Consider the following 17,736-nt stretch of genomic DNA (forward strand, 5'->3'; position numbering starts at 1 on the left):
TGAGATCCTGGCGAAGAAGGGCCCACCGGAGTGTGTATTTCCTTTTTTTTTGCTGAAAACCTCTTGACGAGTTGTTTGAAAAAGACATCTAAAATTGTTCAGGAATCAAATTTGAATTGGGAGAATGGCCCACCTTTGATCAATGGTAAGGAGAAAAAAAATGCAAATTCTCAATGTGACATTTTTAATTGCTGTAATTCCTATTTAATCTTATTGTTTTTATAAGAAGCGCTACAGCACACTAATACCTTTGTTAAATGTTCATTAAATGTTCTGAAACAACAATTGTATTTGAAGAGCTTTTTGGGAAAAAAAACACAGTGGCCTGAATCCCAACCGTGGATTGTGATGAATATGCACACTATTTGCAAATTTGCTTGTTTTGGTATGATTTCCTTCAACTGCGTCTATATTTTTTTTAAAGAAAAACGATATTTGGAATCAGCATTTCATGATCTACTCAGTATACTAGTTTCTATTATACCATCCAAAATTCTTTTCGTTGAACCTTTAATTTTGCTGCGAATTGCGTTGACCATGAAAACGACTCCCTTTTAATTCTCGCCCAAAGAACAAAGCGTGCACAGAACCACTACTGTCATCTATGTAGCTTCGAAAGCGACCGCTGTAATATAATTGATGCGAAAATTTTCACTATGGTTTCTTTAGGTTCCGAAGGTGTAGAGCAAGAGGACTCTTTGATACCGCCTGCTATTTTCCTTGTGAACTATTTAAAAAACACCGAAAATTCAGAAACTTGATGATATTTCCAGTTCACTCCCGCTCAAGCGTGTAGTTGGGGAAAAACCCTCCTGAAATTGATCCTCCCCCCTCATAGAAGACCTTCCAGAAAACGAACCCCTCATCCCATTCTTTCTAGTAGCGTCTTTCTAGTCATACAACAATAAAAAATTCGTTTTAATAAAAAGAACCAGAGAAATAAATTGAACGCGTAATGAATAGATCGAAATAATATAATTTAACAAATATTAATAAATAGAAATATAATGGATAATAATATGAAGTGACGCAAGTAAAATAAAATAAAATATAACTTAGACACTACTGATGGCTCACTACAAAGATTATAAGTGTGTCAGTACATACATGCTCTCATAAGAAAGTTCGAAAAGTTGAGGAAGATCGCAACTTGTATTCGACGACACAACTCGTCTTATGACAATCATGACAAACGGTCGAGAATTCGCTCCCCGCCAATATTTTTACAAATTGTGAAAAAAACAGCTGAAAACGACTGAGAACACGTTTTTAAAACATTTTCACACTATTTCCTACTACTTACAAAAATTTTACTCATCGAAGTGGAAACGAACGGTTGAGGGTTTGATCCCCGCCGAAATTTCGACTCGACGAAAACGAACATGGCTCCGCTAAATTCCCCCTAGTCGTCTGGGAAAGGGACCATCTTGTTTTGCTACGAGATAGGTTTGAACGGGCACCTTGTGCACGCTCAGGTTCTCTCAGCCGCCTATTCATTGGTTTTGCTTGAGTAGGCTGATGAGGAGCCTTCATTAAGCCATCACCCCGCGAATCTGAGGTGGTGCAGATTTCAGGTTGAGTATTCTTATAAGGGATAGTAGATTATGGAGAAGAGGGTGATTCCGTCCATCTCTTCCTAATTGCCGTAAAAACGGCCCGGAAGATGCGGCGCCGCCCAAGGCTGGCGCGCTCCAATCGGACTCCTTGTAGAAAATAGTGCGCCAGATCGCCTGAAGCCGTATCTTCCGGGCCGTTTTTCACAGCAATTAGGAAGAAATGGACGGAATCATCCTCCTCTCTATAATCTACTATCCCTTATAAGAATACTCCACCTGAAATCCGTACCACCCCAGATTTGTGGAGTGATGCCTCCACCGCTTGCTCGTGGATCTTCCACCGCTCGCTCGTGGACGCTGCGGTTGCACACGAATGCCACGTTTTGATTGATTTCGTAGGAAAAGACGTCCATGCGGTTTTTCAGGACGACTTGGGTGAATTGCGCGGTACCAATCTCGTTTCCATAATCAACGACCCGAACTCTCTATCCCTGAAGTTTGTGTACCACGTGAGTTTCATGATTGCCTTAAATTTGGTTCAATCTTAATTTGTTGTAGCTTCCATTCAGCAACAATCGCACTACTTATTTGGAAAAATAACCTCACAGCAAATTCACCCTGTGAACCGATCCACTAGTCCATTATTACTAAATGGCAAGTGGTTTTGTAGGAAGGACACCATTCTCATCTGTCTACGAACTCCTCATGGCTGCTATTACTAAATTCGAAATTTCCCGTTTCTCTTGGCCACCCCGTACAACTAACTTGGGTGGAAGAATAAGTTGTGAAGTTTCATTTAGGTAAAAAAAAAAATCCATGTAGAATCAAGAAGTATTTCAAAAAATTTTAAAAAAATACGGAAAAGATTTTAAAAAAGTTGATCGGAAAACTCTTGAACGTAATATTAGGAAATGTAAAATGCTCTGATCGTTTTTGTCGCTTTTTTTTTGGCAATGAAATTAACATTGGAATAACGGGTTTAGATCCAATACGCAACGTTTTGTTCGATAACTTTTGTAAATTTCGATTGCAATTTCATAATTCGAGTTGAAGAGGTCCTCGTCCTCACTGGCAAAAAAACATGACCACCTCACTTTCACAGGCCTCTCCTGAGGCCAGTTCTGCACCATCAATGAGATTTTACAAATGGTTGGAAAGGTGAAATCCATGTCTGTACCGCATGGCAGGTGCGCTAGAACCAATCCAAGATCTCGTAACTGCTGTTGTGTCGTTAAAAATGTGTTGGTGTGGCGATATCTTGGTGGAAGGCAATACCTTTCCTGGTCGCCAATTCAGGTCCTGGTCAATCGCCTCATTCAATCAGTTATTGACAGGATAGGCCCGAGTTGAGTGTTTGGGTCGATGGGAGGAGCTCATGTTTGATGGTTCCTTTCCAATCCCACCGAACACAGAGCAAGACCTTCTAGGTAGTAAATCCTGGCGATCGTTTGTGTCGGCTCACCACGATTGAACAACAACAGTTTTTGGTCTCCCCGTGTAACATGGCCGGATGTGAAGTTTGCATTGTCAGATATGGCTCACAAAAGACATCAGGCCGAAATGCTCGGAACTTTTTACTTCACCTAATATTGCAAATTCAATGTTATGAGTATAATTATAAAATAATCCTATCCATTTCATAACCCTGATACACAATACTGATTATGGATATGATCATATAATACTTGTTCTAGACCTGAAGTACTGTACAATGAAACTGCATGAAAATTCACAAAGTGACAGTGAGTGGGTGACGTCGCAGAACCGTTGTCAACAGTTGTCCGATTGTAAATTTTCTTGAGATGTAATTTTTGTAAACGCTCTAGAACATTGGCTCCTCCTCTTTGAAATCTACCCGATAGTTAACATCTCACTGAGAAGTAGGCAAAATATTATCAAATATTCGCGTAAAGGGCAATAACTGCAATTCAACGTTTGAGATTGTGACTGTGACTAAAAGAGTTTCCAAGAACCTAAACTTCCAAAATGTCATCGTATCACATCAAAACATCAAAGAATTGAAGGATGCAGCCATATCTAACTGTCCATTTATATTTCTTTATAATTTGAGATTTTAGTTCTTCTGTTAAGGTGCGATTTCCCTTTAATTGTGAATTTTCGCAAAAACAGAAATCTCCTGGCAATAAAATAGTAAGATCGTGACAAGTTTTGTGAATACATCTGCGAGTACCTGTTAAGACTGTCAATCATCAACTTTCAAAACACATTCGTACAAAGAAATACTTCATTTGTAATCCCTGAAGTTTCAAGAGAAGATAAAATTAGGTTTTCTCTTCTTTTTGAGCATGCAACTTTTCTTGCATCCCTCTCCGGTTCTAACGTTGTTTTTGTTTCTATGGCAACATCCGTGGATAAAAGTTTCACATTTCTTTGTCCTTGGGTTGAATCCTCACCTGAATTTCAAGAAATGATATCACATCCACGGATAACAGATCAGATCATATCTCTTTCGAATTATCCGACAACGAGAAGCTCTAAAATTACAATGATTGGATTTAAATCAATAACAAGAGCAGAACTTTTTTGTTTGCTCTGGGGAGTGGCAACGCTGTTCAGCGAATCCCTTGCTGACTCAATGCATATAGACGTGGGAAATTTCGACAAATGCTCTTTACATCGCAGGGCCAAGTTTTCAGTCTTCGGTTAGTTACAGTCGAGACAAGCCAGGGGACAAAAAGACATTCAAATTTTAGAATCATATCTTCGCCGATGATTCTTCCGAAGCTAAAATAACCTAACGAAACAATGATTCCTGACTCTTCGAAAGCACTAGGCAAGGTCCTGATTCCCAGGTGTCTCGTGGTGTCTATCACTTCGACATTTTTCGCTCACTGGAATGGTCTATTTACAAAGTTTTGAACATTACTGCAAGCAGAAATTGGTACCTAAAACAAGGCAGAAGAGAACAAACAGAAGATATTCAATCGTTATAAAGATGCTTCGATAGTTTACCCTTGGAAAAGGAGTTTTTTGCAGTCGTCCTGATGAGTAATTGAAGTCAGCAACCTCCAGAAAAAGCCCCGAAATCGCGAAAGTCCCGAGGAATTGAAGTAATTCCACCAGGTTCAGATACCAGGAAACAACAAAAATATTCTTCACAATCACCGCCGGTATGTTGTATGTCCTTGTTTTGTTGTAGATTAAAAAATTTTTTTATCTTAAAAGATTAAAATTAGGATATCTTGTTGTCGTTAGATCCGTTAACGCTTGTGAAAAGAGGACGCCTTGACAACATGGAAGAATTTTTTTTTAAGGGTCAAAAATAACCAGTAGTACATCAAAATACTGAGCACCCCCCACCGAGAACGAGAAACATTATAGCTTTCTCTCTCATGCACTTTCCATTCTATGGGGACGCTGAAACGAAAATTTAATTTTTTTCTCATTTTGTTCAGGTTTTGCGCAACTTCATGTCCTCTCTACATTTGCCCAAAAATGCATTTTGAGCAAAACTTTTAAATATGTGAATGGAACAAAGAGATCGATTCTGGTTTATTTCCACATTATAAGTAAAAAAAATGTTCCACAAAAGAGCTTGTAACTGTGCAAATCTCATTTTTGACTTCTTATCCTAAGGATAAAGAGTAAAGTGTCTGGCTTCAATCAATCCGCCTGGGATGCTTCCCCACGTTCACTTAAATTCAGAATCGTTTGAGGTTCACGAACGTGTAACTGACCTATACAATGACTTGCGGTGGCTAGCCAATGTGTAAAGTCAGTGCTTTTATCCTCCCAGACAAGTCTGGTACCAATTTATCGACCCCGGAGGTATGAAAGGCTTGGTGAGCGCTAGGGCGAACTCGAACCTCCTATCGATCGTGCAGAAAGCGGAACCTCTAACCGCTACACTACACTAGCCCTAGTTCTCATCCTATCGAGGAATTTTTGCAAAAATTGTTTCTTTTATTGATTTACCTATTTTCCAGTATCTTCGGATTTTCCACTATCTTCGTATTCACCTATTCTCCACTATCTTCGGCGTCACCCGGCTTTACCAAGACATGGCACCCGAGGTTTCGAAATATCATAGCGGGCCCAAAAGCCGTGTACATAAGCCGCGACACGACGTGATGGGGATTCCTTCCGTTCTCTCCAAGTCATTTATTCACGTATTGCTGGATATTATCGCTACATCTTCGAGCTTCAAGTCTCCACTATTCCAGGAAATTGTTCATTTTATTTTTATCCGCTGCTGATCTGATTAACCCCAGGAATAAATAATTGGCACAAAATGCCCCCGTGGCACGGCAATCAGCAACAGTTACACTTTTTTTTTACATATAATTGTCCATCCACTGATTTCACTAATTTGCGATGTTACTTCTTGTGTGAAATTATAGTTTTCAAAACTTTGAACTGTTGTTGTAAGCACAGAAATTTTCGAACGACTAATAAAACCGCGGTGAAGGAGAACCATATTTAAATATTATAAGCTCTTCATTCTGTATGGATATCCGAACTATGTTCTTCCACAAGAGCAGTGAAACCTTCAAAAACCCGGTATTTCTTACCTTTCCTCTGATTTTCCCTCTATTTTTTTCTCACGAATCTGGATAGTGACAAGTATTGTGAGCACATTTGTTTAAAGTTTTGGAACAACCAATGCTTATTTTCAATTTTTGAATCACATTCTTCCAAAGAAAAGTTTTATTTCCAATCAACAAATCTTCAGTAGAAGGTAAGATTGGCCAAATTTTAGCTTCAGTCCTCTTCTCCACTTCAGTCCGCTTTGCAACGTTTCTTGCATTGCTCTTTACTTTTAAAATTGTTTCTGTTTCCACCGCAACCACCGTAAATGAATTTTTTGCACTTTCTTGATTTTTTATCCAATCCCCATCTAAACATTAAGACATCACTGAGCAAAGATAATGATAATGACGAATTAAAACAGCAACATGGTTAAAAGGTTAGAGGATAAAGTTTCTCGCGTTAATCAACCCAACATATTCGAACCTTAATAATCAACAGATTCGAACCTTCGATCGATCGTGCAGGAAGCGGAACCTCTATCCGCTACACTACACTCGCACGCAGCATCGTAAAAAAAACAAATTTAAAAGCATCAACAGCATAGGGAAGCAGTTTTAGCAATGATAAAAGTAACAGCACCTTTTAGCTAATATTCTGCTCACTCAAGGAATATACACGTGTAAAATTTTGACGTGTACTCTTTACGCAGCAAGACAGAATTTTTACTATTCGGTTACCTACGATCGAGATCAACTAGGAGACTAAGAAGTTATTAAAGTTTTTAGAAACAACGTCCTGGCCGAATATCTTTCCAAAGATAAACCAGTGCAATGAAATAATGATAGAATACCTTTCCATTTTAGCCCTGCAAGGTCCTGTTAGTAAATCCCCACTGCATAGTTGACCATTTCCCTTCACTCCCATTCCGCTCACTGCAGTGGTCTCTCTATGAACTTCGATCATTAGTTTAAGCAAAAATTGTTACCTAAAGCAACGCAGACGAGAAGAAATAGAAGAAACCTCATCGCTTCTCAGATGCTTCGATGGTTCAACCTCGAGAAAGGGGGTCTTTTATAGCCGTCGTGATGGATAAAACCGATGCGGTAATTAGAGCCACCTCCCCGTGCATAAAGCTCCAAAATCCTGGCAGTCCAAAGTATTTGAAATAATTGCACGAGGTTCAGATTTCACGAGACAACAGAATAATCCCCTAACTAGTTGCTGGTATGTCCTTTTTGCACAGTAATTAAAACAGTCGTAATCAGTGAGGTGTAGAATGGAGAAAGAGAGCGAACCTCCAAAAGAGAGCCAAGAAGAAAGAATTGCAGATAGAAAAAGGAAGTAGTGCGCAAACAACCAACTAACCGCTATAAGGAAAGACAATCACTGATTCAATTTCGCGAGAACAGCAGCCGTTTTTCCTTAGGACTCGAATAGGCTACAAAAATTGCCCCCCCCCCTCCACGCAAGCAATCGCACGACTTGCGGGTCGCCATGCCTACAGAAGATACTTTGAATAATGGAAAAACGAGAAATTGTCTGGCGTTCATCAATCCGCATGAGATGCGTCCCACGTTCACTTCAGTTCAGAATCGTTTGACGTCTGTGAGCTTGTAACTTGTCCATACAATGACTTTCGCAGGCTAGACGATGTGTCAAGTCACTGTTTTTATCCTCCCAGACAAGTCTGGTACCAATTTATCGATCCGGGGGAAAAATCAGTTCATCCACCCTCCCAACTAAAACTCAATACCTAAGCGATTTTTGATACTCCACTGTCGGGATTCATCAGAGCACTGTTCTACACAAAACAAAAGCGTTAAACATAATAATTGTTTCAGAACATTTAATGAAGCATTTAATGTGCGGTACAGTGCTGTTTGTAAAACAATAGGAAACAGGAACTGCACCAATTAAAAGTGGTATATTGAGTGATGACACCTCTCGAATTCCCCTTTTTCTCTTCACTAAACCAAGGTGAACCATTTCCCAATTAAAACTCAATACAATAACTCAATACAATAAACTCAATGGGCAATTTTAAACGCCTTTACAGACATCTCGCCCGGTGGATTCCAGCAAAAACAAATATTTCAAGAATGGCAATAAAACTGAAGCATAGTTTGCATTGTAGCACTTCAAGCACGTCCTTTTTAGTCAATAATTGAGAAGCGTCCACGGATCTCCCTCACTAGAGGGATCACAGCCGGTTAGTCTCGAGGCTACGTGGCGCGTCCCCGGGTAGCGGATAGGGTCTAATCGCGGACGAAAAGCGACCTTTTGCTTGCCCAGGGACCTTGTTCTTGCCCAGAGATTCCAACAAGCAACGTGTAAAGAGCCTCGCCAGGCTGTTGATGAGTACTGGCGGAAGGTTCTCCAGTAGTTCCGGTCTTATTCTGTCGGGGCTAGGTACCGTACGATTTCTTACCGACATGAAAGTATGTCGTATTTCGGATGGGAGAACCTCTGGAATGACATGTCCGTCTTCCCTCAGATGGTGAGGAGGCAAGTGGACATGGCTGTCGCAGAGATCAGAGTAAAAGTCGCAGGTTATTCCGCTTTCGATGCTTCAACGCGTTCATTTCAATTCAGTTGCAGGTACCTAGCCTGAAGAATGGCTTGCGTGAGCTAGCAGACGAAAAAAGCTGGGGTTTTTATCCTCCAAGATGTCGAACTCTGGTACCAACTCATAGACGCCAGACGAATGAACTAGGTTGACTCGAGGGAACCATCAACCGACCGTGTAGTCACAGCGGAACCTCCTACTGACTGCCCATCATCACGGAAATCTGACAACGGCTAACGTAATTGTGTTTGACCGTCACAATGTAAACATCAGTTCTAAACTCTATGACACTAACATTATAACCTTATCACCTACGATAACCTTATAAAAGTGGTTCGAATGTCGTAAGATGGGCATCCTTATTCAATGTTTTCAATCACTTTTCTCCAGGAAGAGACCCCATCCATGAGTCACTGTGCCATAGCTTGTGAAAGCAGGGTCTCGTATGAGTTGCCTATCGACACTAGGTGAGCCGAACACCATAGGTCGACAGTATCCGACAGTTCAGCGTAATGAAACGAAAAGTGGTTCCCAAAGACTGCACGCTCCTTCCAGGTATTTCACAGAATTCTGTATTTGACCTAACCCGTTCAAGAGCTTTAGTACCACTACCTATTTCTGATTTACATTACAGAAAGCTTCCAATGATTCACCTATACTTCTGCGACTAAAGTGGTGTGATCCCAGTTGCTTACTGGCAATAGCAAAATCACATGACGAGAGTACTCCTCAACCCAGCCACTATTTTACGCAGCTGGGCGCTATCTACTTGTTGCACGATAATGCACGTCTTCACATCACACCAGGTTGAGCTACTTCCTCACTCTCCGTAATCCATTGATGCTGCTTCCTTACATTACTATTTATATTATTACTCGGAGAATTTTCTCTCTTTGAAAAGTCAAAGAGTGTTATGATGACTAAGAGACTGACATTCGGTTGATATTCAAACTTAAATCCTCTGAATCAGGAGCTGTAACCCTCAAGTATAACGTATTGCTTTCACTAGTCTCCATTGCAAACACATTTATGAGTGAGATTTTTGATCTCTGACGAATGGAGGTCAAAATATATAGACATTTGCGTGTAAAAGTAAAGCGTCCCCAAAATGAGAATGGCTGAACCAGAAAATCCTCTCGAAATCAGTGCTTTATTTGTGTAAAAGTACATCGTACTGCAAGATCTTAGAAGCAGCTTAAGTTTTCGTTCTTTAGCAAAATCAATGCTTACACATTCCACATTGCATTGAGTAGTTGAGAAAAATATATGAGAGGAAGGACACATCATTTTCATTGTGCAAAACACTTCCTGGTTATCACTCTGGAGCAATTAGTATCTTTCTTTTTAACTGTAACTGTTGCACTGTGAATTTCTTCCTTCGGCAGCAAATCATCCGCAAAATTTCTGCTCGAACAGTCATATTCAATAAACTGATGCAGATCCTTAAAAAATGCATTTGAAACGTTGGAAAAGAGAGCTTCATACGTGTATCCTCATAAGGTTTTTTAAGTTAAGCTGGATACCATAACTTGTAATCCACACGTAGATAAATGCGAGGATTATGTCGGTGAATATAGACATGCGATCCTTCCTTGGAAGCAGGGATTGTGTTTGTGAGTAAACATACAAAGTAACAGATCCATTAACTAGTCCAAGTATTAGAGTCTTAAGAGGAATGTGGTATTTTATTGCGACACAAATTTTAAAGAAGAATTTTTGAAGTAACTCGTTTTCTTTGTGCACCTTCGGATAGATTTCTGAATTTATCAGAACAATTGTGAATGACGTTAAACTCCTTCCTTACGAAATTTTTTACGGATTTCTTGCGTGAAAGAAAAGAAAAGAAAATGAGTAAAATGATTGAGCTGGTGCCGGTTCTTTCACTCTCTTGCAGGCGCAACACGTACTCTTGCGCTCACATAGTAACACGCTCACATACGAAACCTGAGTTCCATCAGGCATTAAGAAAGAAATCTACTTATTTTAGTCTTACTTACGTTTTTGTGAACAACCTATGTACACGTAGATTTTGATTGATTAGTTCGAGGCCGTAGCTAAGATTGGTACTGATCTTACTCTATTGACCATTCGTAGTGGTCTGTCAAGTTAAAATATTTAAATCATATGAAGTAAGGACTAATCGACGTGTTTTTCTTTAAGCTTACCTATCGTTTGAATCCTTTCTGTAGGGTGACGAGGCGCCTGAGAAGATGAATCATTGATGGCTTTGATTTTCCAGTCTCTAACGAAGACGATCATATTGAGACATTAGCTGGTAACAAAGGAAGACCAATACCAACCTTCGCTACAGATCACGAAAATCAATAAAAGGCTAGGTATTCGACATGCCAAGATACAAAGACAGTCGATCATAGGCAGCAGTCTATGTATAATTGTTTTTCAGTGGAATATTATGATACGGACTTAGTCTGTGTGTATATGTGTTTGTCTGTGTGTTCCAAATTCCAAATAGAGGGTGCGATGATCCCACGGCGTCGGATTGGTAAGTGTGCTGTGGTGCAGTAGTATCGCACAATAACTTCGTGTTGATATCGTAGATGATGAATTGGACGTCGCAAGCGTTTCATATATATTGCACGTGTTGCGTTGTACCTCCGCGTATCTATTTCCTGCACGTTCGGTCCAAGCTGGTGGCATCCCTTTTTCAGAAAATGGAAACACGCATGCAAACGCCTGCTTAAGTAGTAGCTAACAGTTTACCTGATCTGACGTGGAATGTTATCTTCATTAGTAGGATTATGTTGTTTATGTCATTTTACGTTAAACCATCACTCTGTGATGCTGGGAGAAGTCAAATGGAGAATCCATACTTCGAGTAATGCTTTCAAATTGTGTCACTATTGCATTGGAATCAAAGTATTGTTTGGAGATAAAGTTTGAATATCGGTTCAAATTTGAATTCGAATTTAAGGTTCAAATGTAGTCCCGCCGCGTTTAAAAAGAAAACTATGAGATCTTTCGCCTTTATTTATACAAAAAAAGAGCAAAAAAGTGTTGTTAGAAAGACGCAAATCTAATTTCACAGAAGATGCCACTACTATTAATTTTCATTGCTCAGTGAAGGGGAGCGAAGCAAACACCATAGAAAGTCTGATGTTCGCCTTTAGCCGGACGTTCAGACTGGTTAAGGAGGATAACGAGCATTTAGCGCGGGACGAAGACGAACTGAAGTTATGAGCTTGAACTTGAGAGAGTTGGACTGATGCCCAAATGAAGAAGTGTGTGATTTGCGGCTCCTATTCTACTGTGGAGAGCTATGAAAGCTTACTCGTGGTTGAATTTGAGCACGAAGGTTGTAAAGAGATGTGGGGTTCATGTTTGTTTGCAGTGGTTCCTTGAAAAATGTCACATCAGGCCGGAGGTGTGCCTTTCTATAAGTGCTGGGAGATAAATGCTTCCGTCATGTTACGTTCAGTGATACTGTGTAAAAATTGATAACTAAAAGTACTTCAAACAATTCCAAAGTCACTTACCTGTATCATAAAATAGAAATTTGTCCTATCGTTACTCAAATTCCTCCTCTAAAAATAAAACATCTCGAGAAGGAAAAGGTTTGTCATTCATAATTTTAAGACGAATCGGACCACAGGAGCAAGGCAACCCTCATTTTTTGTGTAACTAAACTCGAACAACGATAAGGGGCATACTGTATCAAAAAAACAAAAGAAAAGTGGAACACTTCAAAACAGGAAATAGTTCTTTATTCATTTCTCAATTTCTTTTTTTCCCATTTCTCAATTTCTTTTTCAACGAACAATAGCAGTTTTTAATCATTGTCACGTATTAGTGAAACTACCACACGAAGCGGAATGCATCATGGTGCGTGCCTCACTTGTTCTTCGTGTGTATTAATGATACTACTGTTGCTACTTACAGTACGATGCATGAAAAATGAAAAGCGACGGTGAAAGCCTGTCACTCACCATCGGTATTCCAATGTTCATGTATGGTATATAGTATCCGATAGTAGCATAAGGTAAAAGTGTGAGGAAAATTTTGGAAAAGAAGTAATAAAATCTTTCGACATTATGGAGGTTTGATGAGAGTGTAAAAGAATCTATTTCAAAACTTACAAGACCCTTTTATATTAATTCTGAGAGATAAACAAAGTACAGAATACTGCATTATTTGTGGAATAATCCAACAATCTTCTATTATTTTGACATGCGTAAATTTTAATTTCAATGCTGTATAAAAAACTGGAGAAGAACTGTTTTTAGGAACATGCGACAGTAGAGGAGTTGGTGGAGTTGGCATTTTCGTCAACACGAGTATGGCAAAGAACATCGACTTTTTCGAACAACCTACGACCCGAATCGCACTTCTTTGTTGGAGGCGACTCTAAACCGCCTCCCTTGCACCTGCCAGTCACTTGATTGCAAGCTTTTGGCAGGACCGACGTGCGGAATACAAGGATGTCATGAGTCAGTCCTGGCTCAGCAGAAACAAGGATTCCATCATATGAATCCACCCGCGTCTCTGAGCAAGCAAAAGGTCGCTTCTCGTCCGCGATTAGCCCCTATCCGCTACTCGGGGACGCGCCACGTAGCATCGAGGCTAACCGGCTGTGATCCCCCTAGTGAGGGAGATCCGTGGACACTTCTCAATTATTGACTAAAAAAGAACTGCTTGAAGTGCTACAATGCAAACTATGCTTCAGTTTTATTGCCATTCTTGAAATATTTGTTTTTGCTGGAATCCACCGGGCGAGATGTCTGTAAAGGCGTTTAAAATTGCCCATTGAGTTTATTGTATTGAGTTATTGTATTGAGTTTTAATTGGGAAATGGTTCACCTTGGTTTAGTGAAGAGAAAAAGGGGAATTCGAGAGGTGTCATCACTCAATATACCACTTTTAATTGGTGCAGTTCCTGTTTCCTATTGTTTTACAAACAGCACTGTACCGCACATTAAATGCTTCATTAAATGTTCTGAAACAATTATTATGTTTAACGCTTTTTTTTTCGTGCAGAACAGTGCTCTGATGAATCCCGACAGTGGAGTATCAAAAATCGCTTAGGTATTGAGTTTTAGTTGGGAGGGTGGATGAACTGATTTTTCCCCCGGATCGATAAATTGGTACCAGACTTGTCTGGGAGGATAAAAACAGTGACTTGACACATCGTCTAGCCTGCGAAAGTCATTGTATGGACAAGTTACAAGCTCGCAGACGCCAAACGATTCTGAACTGAAGTGAACGTGGGGGCGCATCTCAAGCGGATTGATGAACGCCAGACACTTTTTCGTTTTTCCATTATTCAAAGTATCTTCTGTCGAAAAGGCACTTTTGAGCGGACGATGAGGAGAATAGAATTGTTCAAAACTCGAGGAAGAACAGAAGAAAGAAAAGTGAAATTCTTCTTCCATATTTGGGAAAGAAGTGGAAAGTACACGGAACAAAAAGGTGATAGCTCATTTGGTGATAGCTGTTCAGCACTTTGGAGTATTACCGATTACTTTGTACCGTTACGAAGAATTCTTCGCTGTTGTGTGCAAGTGTTACTTTACACAAGCGCTAATGGATTTAAACACTATACGACAATAAACAAAGCTACATCACTAGCAGAAATAGGAGAAGCTGTAAATAGTTTATCGGGCTAAAACGACATAAAGCTCGGTGGAGCTGCGTAAGCGCCTGCGTTCGATGTAAGTGTAGTAAAGGCATGGCGACCCGCAAGTCGTGCGATTGCTTGCGTAGAGGCAATTTTTGTAGCCTATTCGAGCCCTAAAGAAAAACGGCTGCTGTTCTCGCAAAATTGAATCACTGATTGTCTTTCCTTATAGCGGTTAGTTGGTTGTTTGCGCACTACTTCCTTTTTCTATCTGCAATTCTTTCTTCTTGGCTCTCTTTTGGAGGTTCGCTCTCTTTCTCCATTCTACACCTCACTGATTACGACTGTTTTAATTACTGTGCAAAAAGGACATACCAGCAACGATTTAGAGGATTATTCTGTTGTCTCCTGAAATCTGAACCTCGTGCAATTATTTCAAATACTTTGGACTGCCAGGATTTTGGAGCTTTATGCACGGGAAGGTGGCTCTAATTACCGCATCGGTTTTATCCATCACGACGGCTATAAAAGACCCTCTTTCTCGAGGTTGAACCATCGAAGCATCTGTCCAACGATGAGGTTTCTTCTATTTCTTCTCGTCTGCGTTGCTTTAGGTAACAATTTTTGCTTAAACTAATGATCGAAGTTCATAGAGAGACCACTGCAGTGAGCGGAATGGGAATGAAGGGAAGTGGTCATCTATGCAATGGGGATTTACTAACAGGACCTTGCAGGGCTAAAATGGAAAGGTATTCTATCATTATTTCATTGCACTGGTTTATCTTTGGAAAGATATTCGGCCAGGACGTTGTTTCTAAAAACTTTAATAACTTCTTAGTCTCCTAGTTGATCTCGATCGTAGGTAACCGAATAGTAAAAATTCTGTCTTGCTGCGTAAAGAGTACACGTCAAAGTTCTACACGTGTATATTCCTTGAGTGAGCAGAATATTAGCTAAAAGGTGCTGTTACTTTTATCATTGCTAAAACTGCTTCCCTATGCTGTTGATGCTTTTAAATTTGTTTTTTTTACGATGCTGCGGGCGGGTGTAGTGTAGCGGATAGAGGTTCCGCTTCCTGCACGATCGATCGAAGGTTCGAATCTGTTGATTATTAAGGTTCGAATCTGTTGATTGTTCGAATCTGTTGGGTTGATTAACGCCAGAAACTTTATCCTTTAACCTTTTAACCATGTTGCTGTTTTAACTCGTCATTATCATTAACTATGCTCAAAGCTGTCTTAATGTTTAGATGGGGATTGGATAAGGAATCAGGAAAGTGCAAAAAATTCATCTACGGTGGTTGCGGTGGAAACAGAAACAATTTTAAAAGTAAAGAGCAATGCAAGAAACGTTGCAAAGCGGACTGAAGTGGAGAAGAGGACTGAAGCTAAAATTTGGCCAATCTTACCTTCTACTGAAGATTTGTTGATTGGAAATAAAACTTTTCTTTGGAAGAATGTGATTCAAAAATTGAAAATAAGCATTGGTTGTTCCAAAACTTTAAACAAATGTGCTCACAATACTTGTCACTATCCAGATTCGTGAGAAAAAAATAGAGGGAAAATCAGAGGAAAGGTAAGAAATACCGGGTTTTTGAAGGTTTCACTGCTCTTGTGGAAGAACATAGTTCGGATATCCATACAGAATGAAGAGCTTATAATATTTAAATATGGTTCTCCTTCACCGCGGTTTTATTAGTCGTTCGAAAATTTCTGTGCTTACAACAACAGTTCAAAGTTTTGAAAACTATAATTTCACACAAGAAGTAACATCGCAAACTAGTGAAATCAGTGGATGGACAATTATATGTTTAAAAAAAGTGTGACTGTTGCTGATTGCCGTGCCACGCGGGCATTTTGTGCCAATTATTTACTCCTGGGGTTAATCAGATCAGCAGCGGATAAAAATAAAATGGACAATTTGCTGGGATAGTGGAGGTTTCAACTCTGATGTAGCGATAATATACCAGTAACACAAAAAATATAGCAACTCCAGCAATACGTGAATAAATGACTTGGAGAGAACGGAAGGAATCCCCACCACGTCGTGTCGCGGCTTATGTACACGGCTTTTCGGCCCGCTATGATATTTCGAAACCCTCGAGTGCTTTGTCTTGGGAAAGCCGGGTGACGCCGAAGATAGTGGAGAATAGGTGAATACGAAGATAGTGGAAAATCCGAAGATACTGGAAAATAGGTAAATCAATAAAAGAAACAATTTTTGCAAAAATTCCTCGATAGGATGAGAACTAGGGCGAGCGTAGTGTAGCGGTTAGAGGTTCCGCTTTCTGCACGATCGATAGGAGGTTCGAGTTCGCCCTAGCGCTCACCAAGTCTTTCATCCCTCCGAGGTCGATAAATTGGTGCCAGACTTGTCTTGGAGGATAAAAGCACTGACTTTACACATCGGCTAGCCACCGCAAGTCATTGTATAGGCCATGGTATATATTCTTCATTTATGTTCAAACATTATTGTCTCTCTGTGACGCCGAATCGCCAGAGGAGTCACCTATCGAAGGTGTGAGATGCCTGGCAGACCGTGTCAGGGCCGCGATAACCATTCCAGCTATAGAATATCGCCTGCTCTATAAGAGGGCGGAGTCAATGTTGAAATTTTGAAGTTTGTAAATAAAAGCGAATTCAACATCATTCGAAAGAGTGTCTTGTTGTGAGAAGAACTGGGTATTTGAGGTACTGAAAGAATTCATAGAGGCTGCAAAAAGTTCCGTTTTGTGAAAACAGACGAAAATTTCCTCAATTTGGTCACTCGGAAACCATGTCTAGCTCTCATCCAATGTTAGCGCCTAATTCACTTCTCGTAAAGGAAGGAGAGTTCTAGGCAAGTACCGAATCGCGAGACTTAAGCGTTCATTCTAAGCCGTTGACAGCTGTTCAAAAATTGGACCAAATAACGAAATAGAGTAATGTTGTAAGTTTGACACCGGAAAAAACTAGACATTTTCGAGAGACATTTCGAGAGACAGAGACAGACCACACATTTGTCAAAAGTAAATTTTCGAAGTATGTTTGAAATCAGCAGCTCATTTACTTTCGAGTGGTACTTTCAAAATTTAATTTTGACCACCTCCAAGAATTCCGACGGTTTGCGACGGATTTTGGGACGCAAGTTAGTAGCGGTGTTGTATTTTGTTTTGCTTGTAGAATTATTACTTTTTAAAATAAGTCATTAGTTGTTTATTATATCTTATTATTTTAATTTATTTATTAGGCGTTTATTTGTCTTTTTTAAATTATTTTTATTATACCCAAATTTTGATTGCTGTGTGGGCAGCTATACTGGTAGGAACGAGATGAAGGGGTCGTTTTTGGAAGGGTCTGCGAGGGGGAGGGGTCGTTTTTAGGAGGGATTTTTCCCAACTATACGCTTGACCCTGTCCCCAAAATCGTCAGTGATGGGTCGCCTTTAAAACCTATTCCCACTACTCTTCGGGAAATTGTGATCGATGCCTATCCCGCTATCAGAAACTGTCAACATAGCTATACCCATGGCTGTTTCTTCTATTGATAACTTGCATTTTCGAAAAATGCTCA

The 17,736-nt window shown here is 40.0% G+C and overlaps 2 protein-coding genes across 2 annotated transcripts; one reads left to right on the plus strand and one right to left on the minus strand.

Annotated features, from left to right (window-relative positions):
• Positions 1-6,296: 6,296 nt before the first annotated feature.
• Positions 6,297-7,072, minus strand: RB195_003954 (uncharacterized protein; the record flags this gene model as incomplete). The annotated part of the gene is made up of 3 exons (XM_013451495.2): positions 6,297-6,414; positions 6,898-6,979; positions 7,033-7,072. 3 exons carry the CDS (start codon positions 7,070-7,072, stop codon positions 6,297-6,299), a joined length of 240 nt encoding a protein of 79 aa, XP_013306949.2.
• Positions 7,073-14,759: 7,687 nt separating this feature from the next.
• On the plus strand, positions 14,760-15,552 carry RB195_003955 (uncharacterized protein; the record flags this gene model as incomplete). The annotated part of the gene is made up of 3 exons (XM_013451494.2): positions 14,760-14,799; positions 14,853-14,934; positions 15,435-15,552. The coding sequence occupies 3 exons, from the start codon at positions 14,760-14,762 to the stop codon at positions 15,550-15,552; spliced, it is 240 nt and encodes a 79-aa protein (XP_013306948.2).
• Positions 15,553-17,736: the final 2,184 nt, after the last annotated feature.

The sequence above is a fragment of the Necator americanus genome, chromosome IV, assembly GCF_031761385.1.
Source record: "Necator americanus strain Aroian chromosome IV, whole genome shotgun sequence".
NCBI classification, from domain to species: Eukaryota; Metazoa; Nematoda; class Chromadorea; order Rhabditida; family Ancylostomatidae; genus Necator; species Necator americanus.